This window comes from Embiotoca jacksoni, unplaced genomic scaffold (assembly GCF_022577435.1).
Source record: "Embiotoca jacksoni isolate LCO1_2020_lvr unplaced genomic scaffold, fEmbJac1.0.p SCAF_15, whole genome shotgun sequence".
NCBI lineage: Eukaryota > Metazoa > Chordata > Actinopteri > Embiotocidae > Embiotoca > Embiotoca jacksoni.
In genome coordinates this window covers 2,026,901-2,038,088 of record NW_027185285.1, presented here as the reverse complement: position 1 = coordinate 2,038,088, position 11,188 = coordinate 2,026,901, and the positions used below count along the sequence as shown (strand labels likewise).

The window sequence follows — 11,188 nt, the reverse complement described above, 5'->3', positions numbered from 1 at the left end:
TATTTGAAAACACTACAAGATGAAACATAACAGAGATATTTAAATATATACCATAAATGGGGTCTGCAAAATTGCAGTAAACACACCCGGGGAAAATTGTGCAGAGGAAAATGTTGTGTTTTGAAAGTAATCTCTTAAGAGGAAAATTGCATCTTACACAACCTGAACATAATAAAACTGAGGGTTTCCACAGCTCTGAGGTAGGACACAATCTTACAGCAAAACAGAGACACTGAGGATTTTCTTTCATTTGGAGAAACAAGCAATTTAAAGTCTGTAAAAGCATGATAATCATTTGACAGCTTTTTAAACTTTAAATTCACAAAATACACACATTTTAAAACACATCATTTTTAAATATATAAGTGCACTCACTGATAAACATATTTATTTAAATATATAGTAACAACAAAGCGAAACATGCCATGACTACAATCATTGCAAAATACAAGTAAAGCAAGAAAGGTTGTTCTGTTTTTCCGTGGGATCCAAAAGACTCAAATCTTCCACCAAAAACTGTTTGTATTTAATATTTGTAGATTTTTAATGCTGGTAAGAAATTGAAATTTAACTGAGTTTCTTTTTGGCAACATTTTTTGAAAGTGTTACATCACTAACATTCATTTTAATTATACAAATATGATATTGATAAGACAGAACAGCATCCACATGCAAAATACAAAATATATAACGTCCTGCTCCATTTAGAAAAACTACAACCTTAATTTCTCACTAGCAGGTTCAAAACTCACCAAATTTTTTGATTTGGACCACATGAGAGGTTGAAGTACCTGAACGTTGAGCAGTTGAATATGCTACTGGAAATACTGTGGTTTGTTGATGACTGGGAGGATGGTCTTCACATGGGTGGAGGAGAAGCACCGTTTTGCAGAGAAATGCCGTTCCTTCTGACTTACTGTATGTGCCTGAGCTGTACAGTGACCCTAACCTCCAACAAACCCCGTCTGAAGCCAAACAAAACAACACACAGTGCTGACTTACATTGATTTCCCTCCACAGGGTCCAACCTTTAAACATCGATAGGACCATTTGAAAAAAGAAAAGCTGAAACATAGTGGAACATGATGGAACACATTCTGTGCTGTTCTTAAAAAGTTTTGCTATAATGTAAATTCTCAAAAACTGCCAAAAATGTAATAAAAGTGCAAGCCATGGTTAAGGCAAATAGTGGAAACAGGAACAGAAATTTTGGTAAATACCAACAAACCATTCTAACTTTCTGCGTGTAACATGGTGAGTAGTACTAGAATAACAAAATATGTAGATAAATGATTACACAAATATATTTTAGTCGTAGATTTAAACACATTAATACTCTTAATCTCTGGAAATATGTGTTAATCCATGTTGTCCTTCCTGTTTGCCACCAAAATTGTGAATATCATGATAACAAGTTTCTTGCAAATATGAGCTGCAATGTCTTTCACATAAGGCAATCTGCACTGAGCCTGTCAGCCGAACTGAATCACTTGTCAAGTCGGCTGCTGAAAGGGCAAATTCAGGGTCACCGTGGCTTCTCTTGGCTCTGCGATCGGCCTGTTAATCATTTCACATTCATTCTGTCGCATGTTCTCCTCGTTCATCTGTGACACCTCTGTGGAGCCTGCTTCAAACCCCGGCACAGTATTGGCCACATGTACCACGTGAACCTTATTTCTCCCATTTTTACTGAGGATACAGCTGAACACTTTCTTGAAGCCTTTGCGAAAGTGCTTGGACACCAGAGCATACACGATGGGGTTTACACAAGAGTTGGCGTAGGCCATGCAGTGAGAGAGGATCCTGAAGGCGTACGTGGTCTGATTGAAAGGAAAGTCTCCGTACAGGTAGCACAGGATCACCACATGGTACGGCAGCCAGCATATGCAGAAGAGCACAGTGACGATGATGATCATTTTGGTGACTTTGCGTTTGGCCCTCTTGGATTCTGACATGCCGTCCAGAGGGTCAACGGCCGTCCACAGGTATTTGATGGTTCGAGTGTATGAAAGGCTGACGATCAGCACAGGGATGACGTAGCCCACCAGGAAGGTGCACGTGTCCAGCACCTTGCGGTTCTGCTCCTCCCAGCCGGGGATACACACTGTGCTGTTGGCGTAATCAATCAGGTCGTAGTAGCTGAGGTATGGGCCAGCAAAGACCAGGGAAAGACCCCAAATAATTACCATGGCAACCACTGCATTACAAGGGGTTCTTAGCTCTCTGGAGCGCAGCGGGTAGCGAATGGCCAGATACCTACAAAGAGAAAAAAAGAATCATGCTGACTTATGTGCAAATCGCATGAATGCTGATAATAAGTGGACTTACTGAGCCAGTGTGGAATAATATGATAACTATAGGTGCAGGGTAATATAGCTAGCCATTTAGGTCTATTGACATTGACTAGGCATTTTGACCTTATTTGGATCTTCATTGCAGTTAACGACAACACAAACCGTACAAACAAACATTGCAAATGGGGTCGATATCTTTTTTTTTTTTTTCTGGGGCTATTTTCTTGTTACAGTTTTCTTGCTAAAAACAGAGATAAGAAATATATAATATAAACTACAGAGTAAACTGACTGCCTTTTTTTTTGGTTTAATGTCAGACCTTTACCGCAAAATTGCTGAAAATCTGAAAACTGGCCTGACGGCACGCTGCAATGACTCATTATCGCCTCTTACAAAATGGTATTACAAACAGTACTTAGATCTTACACATATGTGTGTGTGTGTCCATTTTAAAAATATTAGGTAAGTAAAAATATGTTGGGATCATGAGCAAAATTCACTTAAGATATCAAAAGTACAAGTCCTCAAGGCAGAGAAGTGAACCCTGTAAGAGTAGAAATCTTTGTCACCAAATCTGAATTAAAACTCAAGTTTCAGTTCTCCCAGTAAAAGTGAATTTGCCTGAGAGATACTCTCAAGAGACAAAAGGCAGCTGAAGATACATTTTCTTAAATTTCAGTTTAGATTTACAAAGGTCATTTACTCAAAACCTCCTAACTTCCTAATTTCAGTGATGTATCTTGTAAAATACTTTTGGTAACTTGGCCAACAGTTTGCTCATGGAGATTATGGGGACATCCAGTCTCCACTAGGCATGATGCAGCCTCCACACTTACTGTTAGCCTGGCTCACACTGAAGGTTGTGTGTTGAATGATAATCAGTCACACTACAGCCATTTACTGGTTTTATTGAGTAAAAAAAACAGCATAGGGAAATATGTCAAACAGCCCACGATATTCACAGCGGGATCTGATCTTGCATCCATTGGATGTTAAAACCAAAAAACAACAGCGATCATAAGTGTGCTTTGTGCTGAGCTTTTGATTTTACTGAGCAGGTAGGTGATACAGTAGACGGTGCGATGAAAAAAGGGCCCAATGTTTTTATGATGCCAATGTTTTTTCAAATAATCTGACCCCACACTGATTTTCACGTATCATTTGTGAAATCACTGCCTCATTATCCCCTGGTTTGTTCATCATTGAATAAATAAAATTCAACCTGCTGCTTTCTAACCTATAGGAGCTATTTGAGGTACTGCAGCCTCTTTTGCCCAAGGTGGGGATTCTGGGTAATCCATGTCCTCGATTTCCACATTTACAAGACACTTCAACAAGCTCTCCAGAAACAGTAAAAACAGCCTGTCTGGTCTTTGAAAGCTCAGTAAATGGGAACCAGAGACACTTACATGTTACATTAAAGGCAAAAAACAGACCATTTTTACCTACTTAGCACATATGGAGCTTCAGTGGTTTATACAACAACAAGTACTGAGACTCTCTGCTTCATCTCCCTTATAAGAGAGAGAGTGAGTGAATGGGCAGCCAGTCGAGGCTGATGAGACGCTTTGCTTTTTGCAATTCTGAATTACGTTTTACTGATTTAGAAACCAAGTAAGTTACAAAAAAGCAGGCTGAGAAACATTTGTTAAAGGTAACATCAATTCCCCTCAGTTTCTGTGAAATCTATCGATTGAATTTCAAAGTATTCTTCACAAAAAGTACCTCCTCAACCCAGTGTTTCAGTTTTAGCTGTATTATTATTTTCATCTTGAAGACATAAGATGGGAAATTAAAAAAATCAATACATAGATTTTTTTTCTTAAGTTTTGACATTTATAAACTGCATGCCTTATGTTATCTTGTGTTTTTTTTGTACTGTTACTCTATGTATGCACCAAATGGTTGCTTTCAAACTGCAATATAAAAAGCAATAACCCTAAATTGTTTTCATTTTATTGGAAATGATTTTCATGCTGGATATCTCTGCGCTATAAAATCCCAGTAAACATCTGATCTGCCTGTGGGTAGCAAACGGCAGCAGCAGAAGGTTTAGTATGAGTGTTTGCATGCTGCAGTTCACTCAGGCTGAACTGTGATTTAATTCCAACTGGGAATTCCTGGTCTAAAGTGTAACTATAAGCTGCTGCTTTCTTTTTTTTCTTTAACTTCTCACAGAGGGACTGAGGAGAGAAACAGCAGAAATGCATTAACCTTGCGACTCAGATGTTGCTGCTTGTTCTTTTGCAGACTGAGGAGGATATGACAACTCAATCCGCTGAAACGTAAGCAGAGCCAGTGTGAGCGGGGGGTGTCTTCTGCAGAGGGCAGCAGCACACTGGCTGTCCATATTGACTGAACTGATTATGTTGCCCAACAACCATAATGATGACTTTGAGCTTACTCTGCGAAGGGTACAATTTTCAGCCAGGGATATTGCATGATTGTCTCATAAGATATTCAATTACAGATTTGGCATCTCTGTGTGGTCATTTGGGTTGATGACTAATTCCATAAATGTGTACATCTAGGGTCTAACTGCTCATGATGGTCCCATCTTTAGATGGAAAAAAAAATACATTCGTGAAGAATTAAATGCACTTAAGTGTGAACTCTACAGTGTAGAAAAAAGTTGAATATAAGGATCAAATAATGTGTCGCATGACCAGACAAAGTGTGGGCTTATTAAAAAAGCATCCATGCCTCCCCTTAGGAGTCTTTGGGGCTTCATACTCTGTTATATTATAACTTAAAAAACAACAACAAAAAAAAAAACCACGTTATATTTGTAATTTATATTATTGTTACCATATTTAATCTAACTTGTCTTCAGATGCAAACATGGAGATGACCCAGTATTTCTTGTCATATTTACAAGCTCGTCAATGGAACGTGAGATTTTTGAGTCATACATGGCTTTACCTGAGGGAACACCTGTCAAGTAAGTAATAAAACTCTATGTTGGCTTCTTCTGTTAAGTTCTGTTACATGTTTTTGGTTTTAAGGCTCCATTCTCCTCCACTTTTTTTTTTTTTAACAACAATAAACATATCTGATACAAAATTTAAATAGAAAAATAAAGGAAAACCTCATCTTGCAGTTGGTAAATGTGACATAAAGACCAACGGATCATATAGATGTTTGCATGTGACAGCAAATTTGATTCAAAAAATAGCTTCACATTGCTATTATCATTTGTAAGGACAGGTTCTGTTCTGCTGTCACCGTGGCTGACTGAATGCACGGGTACAAAAAAAAAAATGCCCCTTTATTTTAAGTAATTGAAATCCAGATGTGGCATGCAGCATAAAAAGTCAGATAGTTCGATTTTATAGTGGTGAGCAACAGGAATTCATGAAACATTAAATTAAAAAAAAAGAACATAAACTGCCATTAAGATCTGGATGGATGGATGGATGGATGGATGGATGGATGGAGGGATGATGGATGGATGGATGGATGGATGGATGGATGGATGGATGGATGGATGGATGGATGGATGGATGGATGGATGGATGGATGGATGGAAAAATGGAATAGAGGTTACGCATGACTACAGCTCTTGGAGGAATCTGGTGGAATAAATTAAGTGCTTTGAGAGAACATTGAGTAATCTACATGCAAAAGAATGAATGACTTTTTAAATGGATTAAACACAATATGTGAGAATTAATTATTTCAGTTTCTAATTTAAGCCACACTTTACTGCTACAAAAAAAAGGAAAATAATCAAACGGTTGTCCTCCTGCTTCCTGACATTTATACACATCCTGTACATTTCTGACACAAAGAAATACAAGAGGATAAGTAGCAGCTACTGATGAACCAATTCATTCATCAGTCGATCCTCTGAATACTAATAACTGCTGTGTAATGCATACTAATGGTAATCATTAATTCACTAATGTCATTCAAGCAAAAAGGCTAAACATAATCTGATTCCAGTTTCTTGGAAGTAATGATATGCTGCTTTGCTGTTCTTTTTTTTTTTCTTCTTTTTTTCTGCCCTACAGAGTGAATGTATTTTAGGGTTTTGGGGATGTTGCTTGAACAAAACAAGCGATCTGAAAAGGTTACCTTGTTGAGAACCTGTCTCTGTGACTTTGTAACTAAACAAATGCACAGATGTATTGTTTAAGAAAATGACCATAAATTGCAGAGCCAATAGCAACACCTTTTTTTTGCAACAGGAAACAAAGAGATTGAGATTCTAACACTGTAAAATGTAAGTACCTGCTGTGTTTTATAATATACTGGCATGTGTTTTCAGCGCACAAACAGTTTCTCCAATTGAATTGACGAGTTTTGATTGTACCTGTCAACAGACACGGCGGCCAGAGTGAAGCTGCTGGCGTACATGGTGAGGTTGATGAAGAAGTGGACCACTTTGCACATGAAGGAGCCGAACACCCATCCCTCCAGGGAGTAGATGGTGGCTTGGAAAGGAACGCAGAAGATGATGAAGAAGAAGTCAGCTACGCTCAGGTTGAGTATGAACAGATTGGTCGTGTTGTATGCGACCTGGCCGCTCCGCAGCAGCACGGCGAGGACCAGGCTGTTGCCGATGGTGCCGAGCAGGAATATGAGGGAGAAGACCACAGACACAATCACACTGGTGGGGTTCAGCTGATAGCTTTCAGACACATTGGCCTGCCCTCCTGGCCAGCTGAAATCCTCAAAATCAGACATGTTTGCAAATCTGAAATGGGAGAAGAAAGAAGATGCACATGTCAGGCAAATAATGAATCACCATCTTGGGGATTTTGGCTGTTTTACAATCATCACTGGGGAAATCTTGAATCCTATCGACTGAAAATATCAATCCCATCTTTTTCGAGGCAGGCTCACTCAGAGGTGGTTTCATGCCAAGTTATTTGCAACTTTTAAAAGTATCCTGAAAATATGACAAGTCTGCAGGCACCAGAAGATTTTTTTTTTTTTATACAAATAATCCCCAGTCGAGTCATGTCACATATTAATAAACCAAGAATGAAAGGCTGTTTTTAATTGGCTGGTGATACTTTGTCAGATGTGTTCTGGGAATATTTTGAATTTTTAATTGAAAGTATGTTGCAATGCAGTAGATCCCTGGATTTAAATTTCATATAAAGGAAATGTCACTGGATTAATTTAAATCGTAGTGCTAAATTTATAGTTTAATCACAGCTTCTTCTTTTTTTCAGTCACATAGAGAAAAAGATAATCTATAATGTGGATATGGTTTTCTGCTTCTTAGTGTCTTCAAATATGAACTAGATGGTTTTCAGGGAAAATCAAAAGGGGAAAAAGTTCATTTCTTCTGGCAAACCTTTGCTTTACGCAAAGATTACACAAGTATTGACCATCTGTTCGTGATGAGCCGTGGTGAGCAGAGGTTTGTCTATTTCAATTTCTGACCAGCAACAATGTCATGTTAGAGCTTGTGACGCGTTGTAGCCTCCGATGACGTCAGCGTGCACTCTCAGGCTTTTTCGTCAAGATGTAATTTTGCACTTAGGAGAGTGGTGCAAAATTGGGGCTTTAAAACAAAACAGGTGCTCTTGATGGTGAGTTACAGCAAATGATGCAAAAGGCAGAATTTCTCTGAACATTGTATATAATCCCATCTATCTGTCAGAGAGTTCAGTTCTGGATAAAAAGGTTGAACTATGTATTATAAGCAGGTGATTCTGCAAACCATGTATGTCTGCTTTTATTTTTTCCTACTGTGATTTGACAAAAGCATCAGTGTGCTGTTTGTCAAGAATTGGCTGGTAGCTATGAAAGCGAGGTAATCGTATGTTTGGTTAGTTTTAGGCACCAAAACTACTTAAACCAGATAAGATCATGGTTTGGGTTAAAAGGTGAGTGATATAGCTCTAAAGTAACAACACAATGTTTTAGGGTATTTCTGTGATGACAATATTCTTGATTATATGATGAAACACAGAAAAGAATAACTGTTTACAGTTTTATGTTTTTCTTCAAATATTCAGTAAAATTAACATATTACTGTGGTCTACTATACATCTGAGCAATTGTATTTTACGTCATACTACTGTGCTTCGTAATGGTATCACATATGTTACGTCAACAAAAGACATATTATGTTTCTTTCATGTAATATACTGTTAACATCGCGAACGATACGATATGGCACACCCTAAATTAAACTAATTGTTTGTAATGTAACTTATGTTACGTCAGGTATGTGACTTAAGTTACATTACTTACGTGGCATACGTTAAATGCAATACTTTAAATTCAAATGAGTCCACGTTAATTATTGGTTTCATATGTCACCATAAAGCCTCGACTCAGAAGCTCTGGAGTACCAGAGGTAAAGATGAGTAGCTGGAAGAAGACGCAGTGTATGTGTTTTAAGTGTATTTCAATCAGCTCTTCATCCAGAAAAAATGAGGGAATTATTAATAGACTTCAAAGCAACACTTGTTCAAGGATCATAACAGTGTGGCATTGATATCTAAATTGTAAATCCTCTGTATTGAAAACAATTCATTTTATATCCCCTTCAAACAGTGGACTGCATAGACAAATTTAAATTTTTGTCATAGCTAGCCCTTTTCTGCCACTCAGATTCATTGGAATTACAAAAATTGTCATCTAAAACAGAAATGTTCCTTCTCACCTTGATTACCACCACATAATTTGTGTTGGATTTTCAATTTTCCAGTCATAAAAGTGATAAGAGAGCGGAAACAACTCACATATTTGATAACGCCCACCGGTGTACCCCGAGCTCTGCAACCATCACATGACAAGAGATGAAACACTTTTTTTTTTTTTTTTAATGGAATCACCCTAAAGCCAGCAAGCAGTGTGATCTAAATTAAACTGAAAATGCATGAATGAAGGCTGCTAATTATCCCAACAGCATTAACTGCCTAGTATTTTATATGAAAGACCATGATTGTCCATGCCAGCACAAATGTGATTGCTTGTAAAATGAATGGAGCTTCGATGATATTGCTGCAATGAGAAGCTCAGATTGCAACAAAACTACTCGTAAAGGAGAATATTGGATTTTTTTTTTTGGCAGAATAAATCAATCAGACATATTTTAAAAGAGTAAATCAAAATCGTGAGGAATAAAAGCTGGCTTTTTATCTTATTCATCACCATCTTAGAATGAATTATTAAACATGATTAAACTTTTAACATCCTTTGAGTATCAAACTGTGCTGCCAGTCTAACTGCATAATCAGAATATTGCCTGGAGAAAAAATGAAAAGGACAGTAAATGGCAAATAAGTGACACTTAAAGCGGAGAGAATAGAAGCATAATTATGTCCTTATTGACCTAATAAAGACAGGAGGGATATAACATCCACTGGCTGTTGCTGCAGAGGAATTTTCTTCCCAGCTCTGTGTCAATGCCAGACTTCAGCAGTCTCACTCATGGTGTGGCTGACTCTCTGTACTTCCCACTGGTGAGGACAATCTGGACTGATATTGAATTTCCAGCTGTGGTGGGATATCAGGGCTAAGACTCCAGCTAGCATTAAATAACATGTGTAAGTGTCAGTGGGATCAGAGAAAACAGGGATAGATCTACAGAAGCTTTATGATCTGACAGTGTGGCGTGCAGGCACCCGGCAGGCTGTTAAAATGAATACATTTTTTTTTAGCTCTGTGTGACGGGTGTGAGGGAATACAAATTATTTTTAGAAACAAAACAATGAGCAAAGAGAACAGCAGAGCCAGAGAGGAAGGAGGAGAATGATGCACAGTCTAAACCAGACCCTGTGGGAAATACATCTTCAGTTTAACAGGAGATGGTGGCCTTAGATTAAGGAGCACAGACATTATAACACATTGCATCACCATATTTTGCATCATCATCAATATGCAACAGTCTGAGAATGAGGTACACGATATCAGAGCTATTGGGGAAGCTTCACAGCAAAACTTTAGAAAATCAGCTGAACGTTTCTGCATCCTCTGATCAAGTGATCAAAGTGAAAATGCAGAGTGTGTACCATACATTTGAATTGCAAATGACATATAGGTACAGATTTTTTTTTTTTTTTTGTATTCTGCAAGAGCAGCAGAATTAGAATGCAGATGCTGCATAATAAACCTACCAGACCGCTGATGGGTTTGACAGTATCCAATGCCTCAGCGCTCCTCTCAGATTAGGAACGACACTTCCAGTAGTCCTGCTCTGTTAAAATGCTCACACTCTTTACACTGAAGCCTATGTTCTTCCAGTGTACATCGCTAACTGCCTGTGCTGCTGCTGATGTCTTACTCTTTCTCCGCCTCTCCCCCTCCACCTCCCCCCCCCCCCGCCCCCACCACTCTCCCCCTAGCGAGGACTCCTCCTCCACATTCATTTTAATGTTCACACTTCACTGCAGAATAGGATTGCAGAGCGAAGGTATGGAGGGAGGCTGCGGCGTCTGGCGATCAGTTCACAATCGCTGCCTAACCAGGAGGTTAACTGATAAGCTCTGCGTGACGCTGACGGTCCCTCTTAAGAATCTGCACACAAATGCTGTATTGAAATGAGACAGTGACCTTTGCATTGCTGTTCAGTCTTTACCACGGCTTGGTATGCAGAGAGGGAAACCACTGTCTGCCGAGATGGATCACACTTCAATTTAGCCAGTTCAGGGGAGGACACTGTTGGAGCTGTAATTAGTGGGTAATGAAAGTTCAGCATCAGCACACTTCCTGTATGGGTAGTTTATCTTGAGCCTCAAGCATCGTTTCAGGTGGATCTTTATTAATGACTGCAGTGTCAATAACTCCTTCTGTGATAAATTATTACATCAAGACTATTTAATAGTTTTTTGCTGGCTTGATGCTAAAGCTAATTAGATATTTTCTAATAAGAAATGTCATAATGACAAAGATACCATATGTTTTGCACAGAAATGTTAACATTTCTA

At 38.5% G+C, this 11,188-nt stretch overlaps 1 protein-coding gene across 2 annotated transcripts; it reads right to left on the bottom strand.

Annotated features, from left to right (window-relative positions):
* Window positions 1–371: 371 nt before the first annotated feature.
* galr2b (galanin receptor 2b) lies at window positions 372–10,538 on the bottom strand. Of its 2 annotated transcripts, none has more exons than XM_069148749.1 (3): window positions 10,379–10,538; window positions 6,610–6,993; window positions 372–2,256 (listed from the first exon to the last, which is right to left on the bottom strand). In XM_069148749.1, the coding sequence occupies exons 2-3, from the start codon at window positions 6,981–6,983 to the stop codon at window positions 1,494–1,496; spliced, it is 1,137 nt and encodes a 378-aa protein (XP_069004850.1). In that variant the 5' UTR covers window positions 6,984–6,993; window positions 10,379–10,538; the 3' UTR covers window positions 372–1,493. The 2 variants fall into 2 exon arrangements, with proteins under 2 accessions (XP_069004850.1, XP_069004849.1); XM_069148748.1 differs by lacking the exon at window positions 10,379–10,538 and adding an exon at window positions 9,002–9,034.
* Between the last annotated feature and the right edge of the window lie 650 nt (window positions 10,539–11,188).